General features: G+C 35.7%; 2 protein-coding genes across 4 annotated transcripts in view; one reads left to right on the top strand and one right to left on the bottom strand.

Annotated features, from left to right (window-relative positions):
* The window catches only part of LOC143917114 (uncharacterized), a 52,631-nt gene extending 29,621 nt beyond the window's left edge, over positions 1 to 23,010 (top strand). For 2 of the 3 annotated variants that reach the window (XM_077438515.1, XM_077438514.1), the window contains exons 2-4: positions 16,315 to 17,144; positions 19,136 to 19,378; positions 20,040 to 23,010. In XM_077438515.1, coding sequence (XP_077294641.1) covers positions 16,315 to 17,144; positions 19,136 to 19,378; positions 20,040 to 20,378 — 1,412 coding nt within the window. In that variant the 3' untranslated portion in view covers positions 20,379 to 23,010. Of the gene's footprint in view, positions 1 to 12,858; positions 13,159 to 16,314; positions 17,145 to 19,135; positions 19,379 to 20,039 lie in introns of those variants that run through there. The other variant, XM_077438516.1, reaches the window with a different exon arrangement.
* The window catches only part of LOC143917127 (E3 SUMO-protein ligase ZBED1-like), a 93,049-nt gene that overhangs the window by 17,133 nt on the left and 52,291 nt on the right, over positions 1 to 23,625 (bottom strand). The gene's annotated exons all lie outside the window — the stretch shown is intronic.

Genomic DNA, 23,625 nt, shown 5'->3' with positions numbered 1-23,625 from the left:
GAAATGCTATTGGTCGATTGGCGGTGAGGGAGATAGCGTGTAAGTTTTTCCTTAGGGCGAAAACACACTGAATAGTACGGAACGTCACATCCGTGTTCCCCAAACCGAGTTCAGGTGACATTGCACGTGCAATTTGCCAATTTTTCTCCTACTTTTCTTCAAATATGGGATTCACCGTTATTGATCACTGTCAAGCAAGGATAAAATATCACCGAAAACACTCTAGGGGGTGATTTTTGGAACTATGTATATGTGCGAGGGGTGCTGCGTTTTTTCATATGTTTAAAAGTATCTAAAAATAACAGGTACCACGTCCCACTTAGTGTGCTTTCGCCCCAAGTCTCTTTCTAAAGCGGACGTTAATAAAGTGGTATTTTTGATTTTAAAAAAATATAATACATCCGAATTTGAGTTTCGATTTTTTTTTAACATTGAAATCTCGCTTGAACATACATACATACATATATTATATACTAGTTCCAAACGTAATCTCATCTGTTTCTTTATTGGTATATAATTTGAATATTTATTTGATTTTGATATGTTTTCAGTTTATTGCAAAGATATGCCTCAATGATATGCATTCATTCGGTCACGGTCGTTTATTATTCCTTTTCTATTTCATATTATAATGCCGTAGAAGGTCAATCTAATCATGGGCAATGTTTAATCGTAGTCAATTGCATTTTTCTTTTGCGAAAAACAGTGTTCGAAATTGGATCACTTATATGATATCTTATTTAGGCGCATCCCAGTATATGACCGTTATAACGGTAAGTATGTATATATTTGTATACATTATCTGGATTTGTCATATAAAGTTTACATAGACCTGACGACTATTGATATAATCGGTTTTTCAGATTGTACCTTTTATAACCAATGACTCAATGTTTAAAAATTATCAAAAAAAAAAAATACTGACATTGGGTTAGGCTAGTAGAAAAGATAGGTTCTAGCATTTTGATGAATACGAAATCATGAAACTTCAATCAATTTCTAAAGAAAAAAAAAGCGTTTGCACAAAAATGTTATTTATTTTACTAAATGCATCACATGCCGAGAACCTTCGTGTTTGCACGTATTGCCAGAACTTATTTATAGCATGAATTTCAACATCCTTGCCTTGAACTTGGTGTGCAAATAACTTTTAATAAGTTTCCTCAAAATATCGCAGATGATAGTAAAAATAAATGGGGCGTTTATGCGCGCACGTACGCATTTCCGAAAATGCATTAGGCACGGCTTTCGTCTTCAGTCAAGCCCGGCCTTTTTTGTAACTGCTGGCTTTTTAAAAATATTTTATTTAAAAAAAATTGTGCCATAGTGGCTTTACAGTTTTTCAATACACCAGAAATATACACATACATAATTAACACTTTAGGGACCGCGCGATTACCATAGAAACTTACGCCAAATACCGCTAATTTTTTGCGAAAATCGGCAAATACGAATGGTTTTACTAAAAACTTTGTAACTTTTAAACCAATAGACATATATGTATAAAATTTTCAGGAAATGTTTTCATGACCATAATGGATCGAGGGATGTCTTTCATTCATTGGTTATTAACCCCTTGCCTGCCGTCTAACCAATAGCATTTCATAAATTTTCGTTTATCAATATTTTTAAAACCATATTTTTTTTTTTCTTAAATCTTGTTATTATTATTACATAAACTGTCTTTATGTATAATCAGAATGACCATTTGCGTATGTTTAATTTTTATAATGAAAAAAATGTTAAATATAAAATTATGATCCATGATCGATTTTTTATGAGCTTATAAAAACGTCTACACTAATTAAATGCACTATATTTAAAAATAACTATATTTATTATAAAACACTAATATTTTATATTTCTGGTATAATTTTCCTCTAACAGCGTATCATCTCCTGTATTCTCCGTGATCGATTTTTTATGAGTTTATAAAAACGTTTACACTAATTGAATGCACTATATTTAAAAATAACTATATTTATTATAAAACTACGAAAAAAACACAAATATTTTATATTTTTTAAATAATAATCACTCGAGTAAAAGTTACCGAAATGCTATTCGCGCGATGGTCCATTGGATTTTTTCAAATATTTTTGTGCCTTCAGGATCAAGTTGAAAAGTCATCCATGGATAACAAACCATACTATATGGAAATATCAAATAACTTGCATTCAATGCATAGTGAATAGTCGAAGAAACAACGAAAACACATTTATATAAATGGTGCAGGCCGACTGTAAGGGTGGGTCATAGTATGTGTTTCGGAATTCCGAATTCTGACACGTTTGTAACACATAATTCACATAGTTTATAGTATAGGGGTGTGTATTACTGGACCTTCCAAGAACTTGATAGATATTTTGATGGGAAAATTTTTTAAATAATCGATTGTGTATCGATCGATTTTTAAACTCTCGATTTATCATATATATATATATATATATATATATATATATATATATATATATATATATATATATATATATATATATATATATATACATAATATATACTCGGGTATATACCCCGAATTAATTTCATTTTTTTTCAATAAAAATGAAACTCAATTTTTTTTCTTTAATTTAAAATAAATTATACAAATTAAATAAATCATACGTTATCGACAACTCTGTCATCTTTCGGCTAAATCATAAATTCCTTTTTCGTAAAATCCTCCTGGTTTAGATACAAAATAGTTGGGAAGAGCTGATTTCACTTCGTTTGCAGAGTTAAATTTTTTTCCTTCAAAATATGTTCCATCGACCGAAACGAATGGTGATCCGATACAATAATGCGACTAAACCAAGGGCTTCGATTTTTTTCACACGAGTCAATTTTGTAACGGGAGAGTGGGCGTAACTAGACGATACTTTTGTCTATTCACAGTGCTCTTTTGACACAGATGTGTCGTTGAATAATTCTTCGACATTATCGGATGCACTGTATGCATGATAAAATTAAAAAAATTTCATGTTTCAGTATTTAAAAACACGAAATTTCAAAATGATTGACATCTCCCGAAAATAGTGAAACTTACATATATTTTATCATTAATTGATTTTTCGTATATATATCTAGACATCTCTTGATAATTTTTCGAAGCATAAATGGAATACCCATATTTTTTTTGTTGGCAAAGTTGCATGTATTTCAGAACGCCTATGTGGCGTCCGCGGGCGCCAATGCTTGGACTATTCAGGACGCCAATGTGGCGTCCGCGGTCCCTAAAGTGTTAAGAGAAAAAATAGAACAAAAATCTAAAATATGATCCACATATCGTGTCTGGTGAGATTATCTTTATTTTTTGTCCAACTCATTATGCGATATATGTATGGTATCTCTCAATTTGCGTAAAACAATCTCGATTGAAAAAGCCTAAATATTATTGTTTCATCCTATACATAGAGCCAAAACCTTCAGCATTCTGCTCTGATTATATTAAGTCGCACGCACACAGCACGGCACGGCATGCCTAGGTAGGCTCCAGCTGTGGATGGGTGTGTTTTATATAATTTTTAATCCGTACGATCTTATTATTTCGACAAGTTTCTCCTATATTTCTTTAAATATGGGAATCCCCGCTATCCATCACTGTCAAACCTCTGTCAATACAATGATAAAATATCACCGAAAGCACTCTAGGGGGTGAGTCTTGACCTGGATCGCCATAGCATAGACGTGTATGCGTTTATGTACGTGCGTACGCATGCATGGATGTGTGCTGTGCGTGCTCATATATATTTTTTTTATTTATTTGTTATGTACATATGTTAGCACTGGTAGGTAAATTATGTTTTTTTTTAATAGAGCAGTAATGTGCGGATGTTCTAGTGCTGTATTGCTGGACAAGCGCCCCGTTCTCTGACGAAAGGGTCTCTCAGCCCCTTTCTGTATTACTTGAAGGGGTGGTGGCTTCATGTAGAGGGCTTTATTGATCGACTTAATTAAACTTAAAATTTGGCTTATATAACATGCATCAGGCATGCTAGCGGTTTTTTTATATGTAATTAACTATTTAAAAAATAGTGTCGCGTGCCACTCAATGTGTCTACGCCCGTACTTGGCTTTTTTTCGCACTAGTTCAGCTTCCGACTAACCGGATACACTTTATGGAAGACAATACTGCTGATTCCACTAGACCCTGGCCTTTAAGTTTGACGCAGTACCACTTTCTATCGAAAACGTCATGCGGTACAAACAGCTACTTGTTTAGAATTTTGTCGATAAATATTCTTATCGGACGATTGAACGAAACATGCGCAATTTTCACAAATGAGAAACAACAACAACAAAAAAACATTACTTTATCATAACGAAAACATAAATATTTGGCAGCTAATGATTCACCGAATTGGCGAGACTATGATGACGTAGGGGGCGTAGTTTCCCGTTTCGATCGACCTGGTCAATTGCCAGGCGCTCGCATTTGCGTCATTCGAAGAATCATGTTGTATAAAATATATATTTATGTAGATATGTTAAATGTTATTCATATTCCTATGTACATACATAGCTGGTGTTGTTATCGCAATACTGCGAAACGAGTTTTTAATCGGCAACCCGTACCAGTTACCGACAAAACTTTGACGAGTTTTTGGTATCGATTTTCAAGTGGGACTCTATCGAAATTGCGCTGTTGGAAATTTTGCGTCATCGCAGTGGTCGTTGGGGGGTTTCTTCTAAGGATTCTGGCTATTCGTGGCATATGTATGTGCTATTATTAATATGTTGGTTGTGTGTGTGTAATTGTTTGATTTGCTAGTTCTGGGGCTGCCACCAGATCGTTGGGTAATGCTGTTGTTTGATCTACTCTTTGATAGCATTCTAGCCTTATTTTGAACGTTCCATGATGGCAGTCTTATTTTTATGTCCTTAGCTGTTTGATTGTTTATATATCTATAAGGGTAGGCTCATTATCTATTCAAAATGTCTTGTATAATTAACAAAGTTATGGGGCTCATAGGTTAAGTAATTCGCAATTAATTTGATTCGATTGTAGACTTCTACGAAAAACTGGCAAGTGGTAGGTAGGTCAAACTATTATTCAGAGTGAAGAAAGGTTTTGCGTTGTCTCATATTTTCTTCGGTGATGTAAATAAACCAACGGCGTGGCATATTACGCTTTCGAGCGGAGTGGTCACGGGTTCGAGTCCCACTAGAGTCCCGCTGCTAGCCAGACCTGGGTTTGTGACTCCAGGTCGATGGATTCTTATCAGAGTTTGCCATTTTTTCTGATTTTCACTGAAACAGTTCCTGTAAAAATTGGCATCCCCTTTCCTATCTCTCTTGCTAATCTCAAGTTATTCAATCAATGCTGCAAATATTTCTCCACAAATGTCACTGTGGATGTTTGCATGAATTCGCAATGTATAAAATGCTTATGTACATATATTGATTGCATTGTATCTGTCTAAAGTGCACTTGTAGCTTTGGAGCGATCTGTAAAGGTGAGTTGTTCATGTTCTATGAAATAAAAGAAGTTAATATTTCATATACTCGAGAGATCTTCAATTTGTACACTACCCAGTGGCGGCCCGTGATAATTCACAGTGGTGGGCCTGCAGAGATGAATCGTGCTGACCTTACCGGTGACCGAATGCAAACAAAAATAGTATGTACTATTATGGGAGGTCTGCAGCCCCGACGCCCCCGTGACGGAAAATTAGCATGCTTATGTAATATACTGGGAGGGCTGCAGACCCGCATCCATATGGACGAGCCGCCACTGGTACTACCACATTATGAAGTCTATGTCCATGGTATGGTTTGAGTTTACGCCAAAAAGTAATGCATATTGAATTCCACTATGTCATTCTTATGTTAGAATCTCGATTTTTATATTGGTTTGATCAGATGTCTCCTGTCTACTATATCATGATTTTTTTTTTAGTTTTTGAGCATTTGTTGGGTCATGTAATCTGTAAACACTTGTTGAATAAAAGTAGTAATGCTTTCTTAGAGGTGGAGAATTTATTTATGTACATCGCGCTTGAATACGAAAACGAAACCAAAATAAGAAGAAAAAAAATGAGACAGTTCTGTACCAAATTTGGCAATACCAAACATTCACTTTTCTTCCTTTCAGTATTATTTCAATAGTATACAAGAAATATTTGTATACATAGGTTAATCATAAGTAAGTTTCATATTGCTTTCGAAACATTCGATTCGTTAGTGTTTTTGGTTCCCTCTAGGAATTGTTTTGCTTCCTAACGACCTTGTGTCCCTTATCAGGTCTTTATCTTTGTCTTGATCTAGCTTATTATTCGTATTGTTTTATCACATTCAATTTGATTGCCACTCTAGACATGTCTTTGATAATGACGTGTTGCAAATTTACATATGTATGCACATACATACATATATGTCCAGAGTCTTATCAAAACTTAAAATACCCATAACGCTTTCATAACCTTCTGTGTGTTTAATTATTCGCTTGAATTTATTAAGCGAAAGATTATATAAGATTCCAAATGTAATTTTTATTATAATTTCTTTATACGTTGTTGGTTTCTAGTCACGCTAAAAAGATGCGTACCGAATTGCGTTTTATCTAAATATATTTTAATGTTTTCTTCCGGCTTGTTTTCGTGTCGCTTTTCCTCGTTCTGTTTATCTCACTTTTCTTTTTTTTTACAAACTTTTTTTTTGCTTCGTATCAATTCCGAATTCCAACTTATTTCGGTAATTTGGCATAATCTATAGTACAAATCTTACTTCTAATACAAACACATTCTGAATATAACGTTAAACAGATTCCTTATTGAATTTCTTCTCTTCAAACGGTGCTGCCAGATTCAAGAAAAAGTTGTAACGAGGTATTAGGGCGCAGATACTGAATCGTACGACACGGTATGCCTAAGTAGACTCCAGCTGTGATGGACGTATCTTTAAGTCATTGTTAATTTGTAAGATCTTATTATTTCAACATGCTTCCATTACATTTATTCTAATATTGGAATCACCGAAAACACTCCAGGGGATGAGTTTTGGTCTGAATCTGTAATAGATATAACATTTTTTAAGTCATATTCAAAAGTGGTGACATATTGATTAGGATTAGTTTTTGCCAATTTGATGGAGTAACTGCTTCAACAATGAAATTAGATAAATTGGCAAACTCTGATAGGAAAAGAACGACTTGGAGTCACAAATATCCAAGTCTGACTAGCAGCATTAAAGATTATACTCGGACTAAATTCTTTTCAATCGCGGTCAGCTCACGGGATCGAACCCGGCGACCTCTCGGTGCTTATTATCAACGCAACATATCCGAGCCACATATCCCACGTTGATATATTTTGGTCAAAAGATAATATGCCGAGTCCAAGTGAAGAGTTGTAAATGTAATAAATATAATACAAAGGCTAACAGGACTACTCTTTATGTGAATGGTTCTGTCGTTGGCAGTTCCAGTACAGTTGGCGGCACTGACCGTAGAGTTTGCCCTGAAAAATTCTTGTTTCATGCTAAGTCACATTTCAATTGATCCAATGTGATTCCAGGTCGATCGTTTCCTATCAGAGTTTGCCAATTTTTATGACATCGTTGTTGAAACGGTTCCTCGATTAAATTGGCTAAAAATCTTCCTACCTATTGTGTCACCACTATTTGAGGATGATTAACCCTGTAGTCTGAAAATTTCGCCAACATTTCCAACTAGAGTTATTTAGAAATTCAATAGAAAGCCGGTTTAAAAAATTGTAGCTAATCCAAACAAACCCTAGATAACTATCGCTGAGGATGTAAGTTTTTTAAAGGTGTGTTTAGACTCTCTAATATATCTTGCAACAATATAAAACAAACGAAATAAGTCTATTAATGAATGTTTTTTCCAAAATTAGTTCCACCTTCTTCGTTAATCTGAAATACTCAGCAGCTAGGGAATTCCGTCGAGAAATTCTGCTATGGTTATAAATTATAAACATTGACACGGATTCAATGCATTTTTTTTTCAATGAAAGAAATGCTTTGCGTGTAGTATTCGTGTTTATTTTTACATACTCAAAAAACAACGCCCATCGGCGTATTTCAGGCTGTATTCGTATTCGGCGTATATTCAAAGGGTTAATGTACAAGTTAAAATTCATAGATGTCTCGTTGATCTAGAGTTTTCAGTGTCTCGTAATTCAGCGACTTATGTAATAAAAATGCTGCATTGTTTGCAATTGACCAGGAAGACGCATTGTGGTTTACCTGTTAGGTATATATGTATATAATAATATAAAACAGACAACTTCAATATATAGAAGTTTACACTTAGAATCGATAATATGTAAGTATGCCAAGTAACTCACATATTTTTGAAAATACTTCGTACTTCTATAGAATAAGATTTTATCTAGCATAAAGAAGCGACTTTTGAACCTCGAAACGAAATTACTCAACTTGGTCACCCTTGACCCAGCGAGCACTGCTTCAAAATATACACATCTTGATGCAAAACACACCGAATTCATATCAGCGAGTGTTGCATCAGCTCTTTGCTTTGACCACACGCCAATGTCGTGATTGGTGTCTGTCCAAATGCCCATTTCGCACACTCCTCGGTTGTTTTTGATTATAGAAAAGCACTCTCGCAGAATTTAACACGGACAAATTGTCGCGGACGTTTGAAACGATCCTCATCCGTTGACGTCTTCGGGAAGGATCTCCTACCGACTCAATTAAAGAACTGGTTCGCCATTGTGATATTGACGCCTCTCGTTGTTTATTATTTGCACTCTGACAGTTCAATTGATATACATATAGCTCTAGGGAGAGTAAATTTTTCTGTTTTTCATTTTTTTTCTTTTGCTCAATTTCTTCTCTTCTCTCTCTCTTTGTGTGTGTGCGTTTTGTTTTTCACCTGGTTAGTTTCTCGTTGCCGTGATCAGCGCCAATTATGTTGCGAATTGAAAGTGCTCTGACGAAAAGAACCTTGCTCGCTTCATCTGATGTAATTTTTATTTTAAATACTTTTGACTTTCGCCTTAAGGCATGTCTCATATTCTTTTCCATCATCGATTTATTCGCGTCCTTCACCTTTAAAGCGCTAATGCGTGTGCTATGAATTATCTCACACACCTCAAAAGAATTTTAATTAAATACTCTCAATATTATATAATACGGGATATTGATTTTAGAATCCTTATTGGTCAACTAAGATGTTCTGATCAATAGAAATCTCTATCTTTCTCTCTTTTCTTAGCATTATCCCATTTTATTTGAGGTAGGCTCTCCTATTGTGGCATCTCCAGGATCGTCTGCTCTGAGTTGTTTCAGGTGGTATTTTGGCATCTTTGACATCCTTCATAACGAGCACGTGAGTTTCGGCCATATTGTCTTCTTGGGTGTTTTGCCTTTTCCAACACTGCGTGTCATGTGGTGCGTTTGAAAAACCGATAGAAACCGCGTATTTTAAATTCTTAAAGACTAAACCCATTGAACAATGAGAATCGAGATCTAGATTTTGCGTACTGCAAAGTTGACGGGAATGAGGTATAATAGGCAGCATAGGAAAATTTTTGCTTGTTAAAAACAGAACCGTTACGAATGTTTATGTAGATTTATTTTGTTTTTGAATCGAAATTTTTGTAAATGTGTTAAACACGTCCGACCGCGCGCACGCATCGCGTCTTTCTGTCCCTACCAGAGTGTGCCGTCTCGTTGTCTCTGCTGATTTGACCTTTTGCCCTTTTTTCTAGCCAATTCGTATTTTTCACCAACAGATTTCAACTATAAATATATATTTTAAGATTTATTCGAGTGACCAAATATATCAATTATCAATATCTGAAGTATTTTGTTTACATAGTGGGTCACGACATTCTCGCTTTTACGCATGACTTCTATAACGGTCATCTGTTCGCCAAAAGTTAAATAATAATCGTATATTCGTCACGAATAGACGTACGGCTTAACATACATGCTGAATCGTACGGCACGGCATGCCTAGACAAAATCCAGCTGTGAATGGGTGTGTCTTATGTCATTGCTAATTCGTACGATCTTATTATTTTGACAAGACAAGAAGTCGCTGTTATCTATCACTTTCAATAAGAAGATAAAATATCACCGGAAACAACCCAGGGAGTTTTGGCCTGGATGACCATAGCATAGATCAGGCTTGCTAGCGTTTTTTACATATGCAAAACTACGTATCTATAAAAAAACTGTTTACGCACGTATTCATATACATATATTGAATTATCCTGCTTTGCTCAGGATAAAAATCTAACTTTTTCATAAAATTTTCTATAAGATTTGGTGGTTCTAAATTGAAAACTGTAGATTTGTAACAAACATTTACATACTAGATTTTAATAAGTGGTAGAATCGTTTAAAGCAATGATCCACTAGGAAATTTCTGTTCTCCAGTTTCTGATATTATTCTCCTATTCCGGAACTTTTTCATGTAACTTTATCCATTTTTAGATGTGACTTTCTCGGAAGTTTCAGTACTAATTAATAGTCTGTGCAACCGTCTCGTTTTTCCTTTTACATCAGCTCTTGAACGTGGCCTGTGATAATTGTATTGGTGAAATTTCTGCCATTAGCACTGCTTCCTGATAGTTGATACACGGCAGCTGGATGGCTCGTGCAGCTTGTGATAATTGGTCTGTCGAAATTTGACGAACAGGTGCTTTAAAAAAACTACCAGATCTGAGTCATACCCAGTTACCATCTGGAGGGGGATGGGGGGGGGGGGAATTTTTCAACTTAGCAATTAATTAACACGTGATTATAAATGTTTCATGCCGAATGTCGCATGGTCTTATCTGTGATCATGTTCTAGTATCGCTGCTATAGTTAATATCAATATTTGGTATGTATGCAGAATGCTGATGTCGTCAAGTACATACGTACATAAGTGTTGTATGCAATAAATAATTTCTTACGACGTTTCGAACAGTTTGAATGACTCGATAGGAACAACCTGTCCACGTTCCTGCACTGCACACCTGTCCAGGTAAAAAAGGGTTGAAAACTACCTGTAACTAAAGTATGTAAGTGCCTCGCTTTAGTAAATTCCACTGTATGAACGACACATCTGAGTTTGCTATAGTCGTAAACATTGATGGCTTAAAACTTGAACGTTGTTGATATTCGTAAAATTTTCGGCTGTGGCGCATTGTTTTTTTGAAACATGTTTACCTTATATAGTATAACATATGCGATTTATACAATACTAGTGGTGCTACCCGGCTTCGCTCGGTAAATGGAGATTAAATGAAAACAATCTTCATTTGTTTTAAATTTATTAATTGAATCGAAAAAAAAAACAAATTATTGAACGAACGAGCAATCACAAACGTCTTTGACCAATCCAACCAATCAGAAACGACTTTGACGACAGCCAATCACAAACGACTTATGTACATACGCCGTTTTTGTTTTATATGTAAGATACAGGTTTCTACTAAATAATTTAAACAGAAAATATGAAGTATTTCGTTTATTCACTATTTTATTTCGAAAAGGGAAAAAAAGTGTTGTCCAGTCGCGTCGTGCTTCGTCAGCACGCACAGTGAAGCGACGCGACTCGCGTAGGTTGATCAAATACGAAATATCGTATTTTAAGTATGTAAGTTGCAGTTATAATTTATCGACGAAATCCACGTGTTCTTCTCAAGATGGCTTTTTGAAGTTTTGTTTAAGTTTATTCATACTATTTATCCATCGCTGCAAGGCAACCCCCCGGTACAGCAGTGCATGGAAATGACTAATTCTATTCATACTATACAGCAGCGCACGTTCTGTCAAGTTTTGGCCTAGTGTAAGTCAAAATTGGCTTACATATACATTAAAGAGCGCCACGATATGCTATCGCATTTAATCGACCCGCGATGGCCAATTACATTTCGTTTCAGTTTCGTATTACATTTGCAATTATTATCTGTATATCTACTTACCAGTGGCGGCTCGTCTATATTTATTTATTTAATTTATTATTTATAATAACAATAAAATGACCAGTGTGGCCTATATATGGGCTGCAGGCATTGGTGTATAATACACTAGATGGGCCCTGACGTGTTATTTTGGTCGGAGATCTTGTCTTCACTAACTGAGGGGTGCGGGGGGTTTAACTACCGGGGAAGTTGGGTTTTTTTCCCTACGACGCAGCGGTACCTACCTACCTACTAAGAGAAACTGTGCATGCGCTAAAAGGGAGACAAATATAGCACGTGAGGGTGGATCTAGTGTATTATACATCAATGGCTGCAGGGCTACAGACCTAGTATAGTACAAATGCATGCTAGTTTTACCATCCATATGGGCTGCAGGGCTGCAGGGCTGCAGACTCCCAGTTAAAGTACATATGCATGCTCCTTTTTACATACCTCCTTTGCATTTCACATGGTTTTCGCGTAAATGGTATTTTTTTATATCTGTATTTGATCGCCGGTATGGTCAACGAGCTACTACATTAATTAATCTCTGCAGCCCTTCCTCCTATGAATACTCACGAACTGCCACTGCAACTTACCGTGTTTATGTACATATGTACCCAGTACGAATCTGTCGGAAATTCTTTTGTCAAATCCACTATTTGATAATATTTTGAAAGAGCTACTGCATACTACCCACTACCAGGATAAATTGCCCAACCAATTTGCTTATAGCTCTGGTTTTGTTCTGCTCATTAATTGTATACATTAAGTATGCAGAAAAGTTTGCCACTATGCCCCAACTGATCAATGTGACATAAGCGGCGGACTTGGACTTGTCTCAATAGACAATCACGACAGACGCAGCTCAGACTCGAACTGGTATAATCAATGGGCGTATTCCAGCGTAGAAAAGCAAGCACACACTACGTCGTATTGCGTCAACTCTTGCCGTATTCGATTTCGTTTCCTGTTTTCTGTTCTGTTATTGTTGCATCTAGACCGGACGTCAGAGTAAAAAGAGCGACGCACACACCCAAAAAATCCACCTATGGGTGTGTGCGAAGTGTAGATCAGTGATGATGATGGTGGTGGTAGTTGGTGGGTGGTGGGTGGTGCCAGGCACCGCTAGTACTACACAAGTTAGTAACGGCCGCATCATCTGCTCAACGGTCGGGTTGTCGACATTAGAGCTGCCACACCGATCGAGGCCGATCGCTTTTGTATCGAGATCATCGTCATCGTCATCGTCATCGCAGTGGTCTCTCCTCGCTCGAAGGTGAGCATGGGAGGATCGGTCGCGTTGCAAATTGCGTCCGCAGGATGTGTGCTTCCGTTGGTTTTATTTGCCGTTCTGAGTATCGCTGGTTGTTTTTTTTTTTTTTGAAATTTGTTCGAGTGATGATGAGTTTTTTTTTTGTGCTGGTGCGTTTTGCAATTTGTCGTTGCGTGCCGTGCCGTGCCGGTCAGCTGGTGTTTATTTTTTGTTGGCTTTTGAACGAAATTATGGTGGTTTGTATGTATGTAGTAGTTTTGTGCTGTCGCTGGTTTGTGACTGTTTTCTTCGTGTCCGAGGTCGGAAGTTTTGTGCTTCGGCTCGGTTGTTACTTTGGTTCCTTGTTTGTCGTGATTTGTTTCCAAGGATTTTTAGGTGGTTTTGAATGGTAATTGAATTTGGAATGAGCGTTAGTTTAAAAGTAATATATTTACATACATATTATATACTTTTGTGTTTGTGAGGTTTCCTTGTGTATATCTCAACAATTTTGCTTTTGGTCAAAGAAATAATATCATTGTGAATGAAAGTCGTTGTAATGTGTGTTTGTTTCGATTTTACGATTTTTTTTATAATGTCTTTCGATTCGTTTTCTAAACATATTCTTAATCATCAAGTGTTTTGATTGCAAAGATTGTTTGTGTCAAGTATTTTAATATATGTATTGACATATCAATCATGTTGCAGTTTCGATAAAATCGAGTTTTAAGAACTGGGGTATGCATTTTTTTGTTGTTGTTATAGCGAAAAGAAGAGGTTGTTTTAAATATGTTTTTATGTTATAAAAAATAAAACATCGTAAAGATCTTAAAAAAAAAATTATCACGGTATTTTTAGCTAATATATGAAATATGAAAACGAGACTGGTACAAGTGACAATTTAAAAATAATAGTATTTCATATATGCTATTATTTTAGTAAACCAGATTTTTTTTAAAAATGTCACTTGTACCAATCTGGTTTTCAGCCCGTCATATACGGGTATTTTTGTGTTCTCAAATCCATTTTTTTTGCACTTCTGGTCCTTTTGCATTACATGGTCGATATCTTACATTTTTTTGTTAGAGAGGTTCTCAACATTTTATTTGTCATTCAAGGTCAATTTTCCGTAGTTTTTAGTTTACTTTTCAGAACAAGTCAATGTTTGTTTTCAGTTTTATTTTGAATTTGCACATTTTACATAATATGTATGTAAGTGAAATTTTGTTTTGTTAGTGGTTCTTAACATTTTTTCCATTTCGTTCAATATAATTGGTCTCTGTTCTATTGAATGAAAATTTCAATCAGCTATCCTCAGAGTGACGTGTTTTATTAGTAGTTTTAATTATATTTGATTGTCCATTCAAAGTTCCATGCTTTTAAGAGAACAATCATTAATGAGTATTGCATAAACATCTGTGTGCAAATTTTTAACTTTCTTATTAATTTTTCTTTTTTGAATACATTTTCAGCTCGTTCCTTTAGTGATTCACACAATAATTTATTAATATATACATTCATTAGTCAGAAGTAATTAGAATGTATCGAAATGATTATCTTGCATTTATCTTCAATATTTTTCCATCTGTATATACAAATTAAATGAAAAAAAAAATAACTTTGATTAGATAACTGCATGTGATTACTTTTCCTAAAAACGTCAACCTTGATTGAACCGTAAATAATCAAAAAAATTATCTCACATAAATAGATAAAGTTCATTTGTAATGATTAATAATCATAATTGAAACTACCTGCTGATCCCATTTTTTACCACTTGGTTGGTCTGTGTTGCCACTCTTAAGCATGCATCAGTGCTACAAGAGCACCGTCAAATTGACAGAAGGCTCACCACTCACAACAACTTATTACAATTAGTTACAATATATCGTATTCGTAATAGAGTGAACGGTGGGAATTAGGAAAGCAGTGCTGTCAGTCATTAAAATGCTTTTTAGACTAAAAACTTCATCCCGCTCAATATTTTAATCATTTTGGATATTGTGGCATACCAAAAAAATAACGGTTCCAAATCCCTGATAAGATAAAATTTTTAAATATGCATAGTAATTGGCGGCTAGTGCTTGTAAATAGGCTCCAAGACTATATTGCATACATTAGAAGACGGCACAATTGTTAGCACATTTACGGTACCCATAACATTGTGTTTGCGGGATCAAAAACACGTGCGGACAAGTATGCGTTCAATTATCTCAATATATCGCCAATTATTGTGTCGACTTGTGTGATCTTTTAATTTTTTGACCCTCGGAACACAATGTCGAATCATTCTTTTTTTGATCACATACTTATCACCTTCGGGAGTCGTTAGCTTCAAAATTTTCAACTTGTATTAGTCATCCGTCCTGAATTTGTACACTTTTTTCAATTCGGATTTTTGTCGACTGTTTGTAGATTACAGTAATTGGTTTATAGTACTGTAACGTGGGGACATGGGAGAGAGTGTCTGCTGTCTAAGTGCATTTGGTGGTGGACTATAGACCCCCGGATTAGGCCGAACAGGTACGAACCCGGATTAGGTACTCAGTAAGTACCTGCTAGAATTCTCAGAATCCGGGTGAGAGTGTGAGACTCACTTAAAACTGTACGTGCCTAGACAATAGACACATAAATGGATGGGGGAAGCTGTGCTGAGCAACCTGTCCTTTATAATGAGGTACATACGCCATATCAGATCATTCTGGAGCAAGTGCTGGTTATGTGTGGATCATTCAATAAATGCTGTGAAGCGACTTGAGCCTTTCATTTGGATCCTGAACCCACCCCTACGCACCAGTACTATTTAATGATTCGTTTGTATGCGCTGCAACTTACATAAGTCGTTGCAACTAAATTGCAAAGGATAAATGTTATATTTATAGGTAGCTTGATATTGTGTCGATTTTTATATTAGACATAGATCTTCCATTAAATCTTTGGAATCATTGGTTTAGTGTTGCCATACTTTTTTCTATATGTAGTAGTAGATTGTATTGTTTTTTCTATATGTAGTAGTAGATAGTAAGAGGTTGTGATTCGAGATTTCGCCGAATAGTATGAACGAGTAATATGAATAGACCTGTTTGAGGACTTGGAAGGCTTGGACTACCTCGTTTTACATATATGAAAGTACATGAGAGTAAATGGCTCATATACTGATTATGATTCTGATCGTTCCAGGAATGAAACTGCCACTGAGGGCGGCCCCTCCACCGCCGTCGTCCCACTATCAAAGTCACAGCACCTCTTGGAAGGATGACTTGTTCTCGGACGACCCTTTCGCTGCACCGATGGAGAAGAAGAAGCCGCCGCCGAGACCTCCTCCGCCTAAATTCAACAGAGCCGCCTTGTCCAAGCCAGACATACCCTCCAGGCCGGCACACTTCAATAGAAAACCGACGATACTGTCAAATCTAATGGCGAGGAAACCGAAACCGGCAACCCCCAACGGAGACTTCCAATCGCACATGATACCTCCGCCCGTTAAAAGCAATAACTTCAGTAGCACGGCCGTGGCTTCGTTGATAGATCTATCGTCACCTCCAAGCTCGCCGACTCTGACGACCAGATCCAGCAGCGACGGCCTCAGCGTGGACAGCTTTGGCTCCGACATAACCACCTCGACGGCCAACGGCAATTCAAACTTCAACGGTGGCAACTCTTCGCAGGCCGAGAGTGGCTTCGAAGACGACTTCGATCTCTTCTCGAACAGAACGCCAAACAACGAGGGGGACAATTGGGGTGGATTCGATCCGTTCTCGCCGCCGAAGCCAGCTCAAAAGCCGGCCGTCACTCGGCCCGTGTACGATTCCGACTTTTTGGATCCTCTGTGCAACGGTAAAACAGTCGTGCCCAAAGTACAGACGCACAAGATTCCGACTATTATCAGACCGAAGCCGGCCAGGCCAAAGGCTCCGAGGAACTCTGCGTTGTTGTCTTCGACGCTGAACAGCATACAACCGCCGGCGTATTCACCGAAGCCGGCACCTCGATACACTCTACAGTCGCAGGTATTGTTTATTATTTCTTTTACAAAGGCACTGTAGAGTTTCTTTAACCATTCAAAAAACTTCAATTCATTGTCTGATTTGACGGCACCCGTGTCTCAAAATAATGAGCGATATTAAAATGACAATGCGATAGTTTCAATGGCAGTTATGGCACGTGTAACGCCAGTGATTCTAGATATGATGGTACACCCATATATAGTGAGCACGTGTAAATATTGTATTACATATGTAAATATATACTTTCTTACTTCGATCTTATCAATGCACGTAAGCCGTTTCGATTTGAGCCCAGCATACAAAAATGGATAATGAAAATACGTATGTTTTTATATTTTTTTTTAAATGATATCGCAAATTCGTTGTTATCCGATAAGTGCGAACTTTGTTCACGTGTTTTGAAATTTTATTGCGTTTGAACTCGTACGATTCTAACAAATACACACGCGTCAACTCTAAGTAAACAGTCATGACATTGCCAATGTGTAAAAATTGAACAGGTGCATATCTCACACTTCAAATTTATATATGCCTTCAGGTATTTCTAATGTAGCGTCGCCCAAGTCAAAATTGCTAATTTTTTGGGGGACTTTGGATATCCATTGATTTATATTTATAATGTTGAGCTTGTAGATAGATAGATCTAAGCGTGAAAAAACACTTTATATACATCTTTATTTTATTTTATTATATACATGCATCGATAAACGGATTATTTCGCACATTGTGATCGCGCACACGACAATCGTTGTCACGAAAATTGAAAATACGGAATATCTGGCACTCGAGTTCTCGTTAGTACGAAAGTTCGCATGGGTTGCTCTCGATGGATGGAATTTTCAGGTGCCAGATGTTCCGTGATCGAGACTTTTAGTGAAGTGTGCGAGATTTATCCCATGGCGATACATATGTTTCGATCATTTTTGTACGTACTTGCAATTTTTCAAACATAATAGGAAATGGAATACAATAGAGAAATCTATGGACAATCTACAAGTTTTTTGATACACAAAATTTGCGAGAAATACGTTATGTAGGGCAAGTCTTAACTTATTCTATTTACATGTTGATATCGCTAATTAACAATGAAAACAGTAATGATCTCTAAACAGCACCTTGAGGTACACCAGAAGATTTGCATTTTTATTAAAAACACAATATGTGCCATGACAGGTATTACCCCAAGGCGAAACATATGGTTAGACTATTTTTGTACATAAATATGCACATACTAACATACATAATAGGACATAACATAACAGGATATAGAATACAATAGAGATATCTATGCACAATCGAGCAAATTGCGAATGTTTCATGTCGGTTGTATTTTATAAGATTTAACAATTTCGAGAGGCTTGTAACTCGAATTTGCGAGAATCTGCCGGGGAGGATACCGATTTATTGGATCCGTCACAATAATTAAGCTAGGAAAATCGGAAAATACTAGCAGGAGACGGTCGATCTTTGTTTTAATAACCTCAAGATCTCGCCAGCAGCGTATTTGACCGGGACTTGAACCCATACCCGACTACTCAACTTATATGCAATGGCTCTATCAGTGCACTATGCTGTTGCCGATGTACATATATAAAAATAATGCATGTTTTTTTTGTTATAAAAATATACAGCTTTCAACTATTTCATGGTACTTTAACTTTAGATGGGAGACTTTTGAAGGTTTTTTTTTCAAATTTCATTAACTTGGGCAACGCCTTGCAATACGTATGTATACGTTATATTTTAAGCAACTGCCGTAGGTGTAAAGTGTGTTTTATTTGCATACATTAATTATCATGGTTATTCCGAGCATATCTCATTTCCTGGTAGGCTGTTATGTTTTGATATGAATTTTTTTGTTTGTTTTTTTATCTTTGGAAACGCTATCGTTGATTGAAACAAGTGCGCATTTTTTAATTGTAATGTTCGTAGTGGGCGTTGCAATTTCCACAAATTGGCATCATTCGACTGACGCATATGTTTTTTGTTTGTAGTTGCAGAGCACGTACCAAGCGCCTGAAGACATCTTTGAATCAGGTGAATACTCGCCGCCGATGCCAACTATGCCTCCGCCACCGCCTCCGACTCTGGACGTCACCGACTTCTTTGCAAACGACACGCCGTCGGGAGATTGGCTGAATCCGATTATGACCGAAGACTTTGAAGTGGACGAGGAGCCGTACGGAATTGCGTTGTACGACTTTCCCGGATCGCATAATGATGATTTGCCATTTAAGGTTAGTAACGCTCTTGTGAGCTTTGTTAATTTAGACCGTGACGTTTAATTGATGTTTTTTGGAATGATCTTATCTAAACTTGGCCAAATCTTACAGATGAATATTTACATACATATTATGTTGAATTGTTTTGGTTTAAAATTTCAAGGTTGCAATAGTTAAATTATGAATCAGCCATTATATTGAGTTCAATATTACGTATTTTTTCCTGATAAAATTGTATTTAAATGTTAACCCATTGCCCGAGGCAATAAATATAGCGAACAATCTTTTTCGCGAATTTAGCAATCGAGTTTTCGACCTTAAATACAGATTTTAATATTTACTCAAGTAACCAGATATGTTAATTAACACAAAGTATTATTTTAAACAATAAAATACATAATATATAATAATTTTGACTGGTATATATTCATTTTAAGCAAATTAAATAGATGGCATTCAACTCTCAGTAATATTTTCAACCAATTTTGAACCTTAAAACAGTTGAAATAGGCGCACATAAGGCTCAAAATTCCGTGCAAAGTTCAGAAATTCTATGGAAGACAGCCGCGCTACAGACTTGTCGCGCAAAGCTTCCATAGAAGTCGGCCGCGGGCAAACGGTTAAATGTTAAGCAAGTTCATATAATTTTATTTATTATGACATTTTTATGTTTCAGGCGAACGATAAGATTCGGTTGCTGCGTCAGCTCAACGATGAATGGCTATACGGTAGAGCGAGATCAGGCATGGAGGGCATGTTTCCGGCCAACTTTGTCGATATCAAAGTGCCGCTGAAGACTGAAGTGGTGGAGGAGATTGTTCATTACGTTACCGCCATGTTTGATTTTGTGCCTCAGCAAGAGGGTGATCTCGGTTTCGCAGTTGGCTCCAAGATCAAAGTATTAGCGAAGATGAACGAAGAGTGGCTGTATGGAGAGCTCAGCTCCAACCAAGGCCAATTTCCCGCAAACTATGTCGATCACATACCCGACGGTCTGCCGACCAGACCTGCGTGATCGAAATCGAATAGCTGAAACAATGTTCAATCTTTACATGCGAATGTTTGTCAGTAATATCATGCAAGATTCGTATTAACTGTGTATAATATTTAATTTTTACGTTTATTTATGCTTGTTCGATACTAAAATGAATTTGTGGATGTGAAAACCGAACCGTTTCGTTTGTCAGCGATATTTGAATAATATATTAGATCTTGCCTTGTTTCGGCTGCACTATTATTGAAACGAGTGGGCTCCGTTGAATAATATATATATATATATATTTTTTTACATACACAATTTTCTAGTCTGCAGAAATTATGAATTGTATGCAAAAAGAAAATAATGTCGATTGTGATATTTATTCAATAGCATGATCTATATATGTATATATATGAACGTAAGTTTATATAATGAAATTGTCTTTAGGTACATATGAGTTAATAAAAAACAGTATTTATTTTCCGATAATCGAACATGTACTGAAAATCAAATTGTGAATTTTTCTAGAGGGTTTTAATCTGACGTGGTGTGCAATGCCGAGCAGATATATCCGTTCGGTGGCTTAGTCTTCCGCTTACAATACGTTCCAATGCCCGTTTAGAATAGTAACGCTTCCGCACATGCACGTTGCAAACTTTGATACAAACTATGCCTTTTGTCAATTTTTTTGATAAATGAAAAGACTGAATGAAGTGCACCTATATTTATATATACATACATAAGAGACTTTAGGTTTAAAATCCTAAATATGCTCAACGGTGACATGAGTCTTATTTCTTAGATATTGTATAAGAAATTCCTATTTGTTTTACGTCAAAGTTTGTAATGCGCTTCGACGGTATTGCACACTTTTTACTATACAATGTACATAATTACAGCATGAATTTGGTTTTGTTTAATTGTTGGAGTCCCCTTTGCTCCGAGTTCAACGTTTGATACTTACTGACTGTGGTGATACTGTTGTTTGTTTTTTGATGTTATATCAAGCTATTGTCTAATGTCGTATTGATATTATGCAGCCTGATATAGTTGTTCATATAATAACAATTTAATATCAAACATTGTATATATCATTTAAGTCAGTATTGAATGTTGAATTTATTAGTTCATTGTTAGGGAATTTGTTCCAATCATTTTTATTTTCTATATATATGTAATGTATTAAATTTTAGTTGATAATTGTAAATTTTTAAGTTATTTAACAATATTATATATTTTAACAGATCTGTGAATGCATTATACGTATATATATATTTTTTGGCATAAACAAAAATAGATTTAACGTCTTTTTTACATACCTCCTTTACGTTTCACTTACGATTACAATTCACGAAAAAGTTTGCCTCTTGTCCGATCGTTTTCATACTTTGCCATATTGCTCATTTTGGTCATCAATATAAGTAAATGGATCCATCAATCAGGCATGGCCAATTTTATAGTCTCTTTAGACGTTCGTGCAAAACAAAATCAATATGTTATACAAAAACAAAAGAATAATATTGTTTTCGGTATGTATTATTTAATTTATTATTTTTGTTAGATAAATCTTATGTAATAATTTAGTATTAAAATTGTGATTTGTTTAGGTATGACTATCAGCTGAAAGAGAAACTTTTTGAAATATGTATAGTAAAAATATTAATATAGTCGGTACTATTATGTAATAATAATTATATTGTGACAGTGCCTTTTTATTATACACGTATTGTATCGAATGATTATTGTGATGATTTGTTTTTATACTGAAAGTACGCATATACACATCTTTCCGCTCCTGTGATCGTTTAATTTAATCAATCCTTTTTTGAAAGCTCGTTGCGTTGAACGGTGTTTCACGACATTTGTAAAACACTACTTATTCCATTGTATATTTGTTTCATAATCGTAAGGCAAATTTGACTGCTTGTTCGTGAGGGTATTTACATATATTATATATCTGTTTTTTTTTAGAACTCTTGTATAGTAGTAGATTCTCGCGTAGAAGGCTATCCAAGTATCTTATACATTTAATTGAATTTAGGCGGTTGTACAGTACAACTCTGCAGGTACAGTTCCGTTCGTGTGTGTAGAGTGTATACTAATCAGTCTCGTTGAAATAGAGATTTTGTAATGGACTGATTCTTTTTTTATTAAATATATATTTCAAAGCGACTATACCAAATCAATAAGAAGCGGGTAGGTCTTTGCTACCTCGTTCGGGGACCAGACATTTTGTGCCTGATATAAATATGTATGTCTAAATAATATCTTTTTATTATTGTTTAATGTCGTGCATAACCAAATAAATGATACGTTTGTTTTCATTTTAAGTATGCCATAATAAATTAATTGTACGCAATTTTTTTTTATTTTATTATTGATAGTATATACCTATATATGGATGGATGTGTAAATTTTATATATTTTTACTATAATCATGTCGATGAAGTTTGTGTACATATCCTCTCAATTGTATAATGAAATTAAATTTATTTAAATTTGCACTCTTTGTTTTATTTACGTTTTGATATATTTCTTATTGATTTACTTATAGTTTTGGACCATTGTGGAATTACAGGTGGAACCTAATGCGTCCCAATGGTCTATATAAGAAAACAAGAAAATAAAAATACATAAGAATTAAGAGAAAAAAGCAAAAGCAGAAGAATTGGATAAAAAACAAAAGAAAAATAATATGTATAAAAACGGACGCGATGTATGTATGTATATTTGTGGGTATTTGCGGTGCGTCGACCAGTATGGAGATTTCAAAAAAACAAATTTTAGAATATCAGGAGTAGTTGTTGTGCTTAGAGATATTTAATAAAATAAATAGACGCGAACGAAGCGCACAACCAATCAGCGTGAAGTGGAGCGTATGACATGTACTCCTGATATTGAGCACCTGGCTTGGAACGGGAGACGTCAGCGTCAAATACGTTGCACGGGAGCGTACACACATACACGAAGACACACACACATTCATTCATCATTTAGAACGGGTGAATGGGTTGGATCGGTGAGCGTGTAATGCGCGCACTCAACTTTTTCTATTAATACTTACCTTACATTATATGAGGGTTTCCCAAACAATGTATTGCAATGGAACACTTGGTAAATCCGGAAATTTTAATTTAACACTTAGCTTATTTTTTAGTTTGGGTAATTCCCAGGTCCGCCGAGAAGAATCCCGAAATTGTCTCAGAAAAAGGCCCTGGAAAATTAAATTCAGGCCCTATGACAAACTAAAAATAGATATAGGTATTTTAAATATGCGGAAAAT

The sequence above is a fragment of the Arctopsyche grandis genome, chromosome 9 (assembly GCF_051622035.1).
Source record: "Arctopsyche grandis isolate Sample6627 chromosome 9, ASM5162203v2, whole genome shotgun sequence".
In the NCBI taxonomy this organism is placed as follows: Eukaryota; Metazoa; Arthropoda; class Insecta; order Trichoptera; family Hydropsychidae; genus Arctopsyche; species Arctopsyche grandis.
This window is presented reverse-complemented; position numbering and strand designations above follow the sequence as displayed.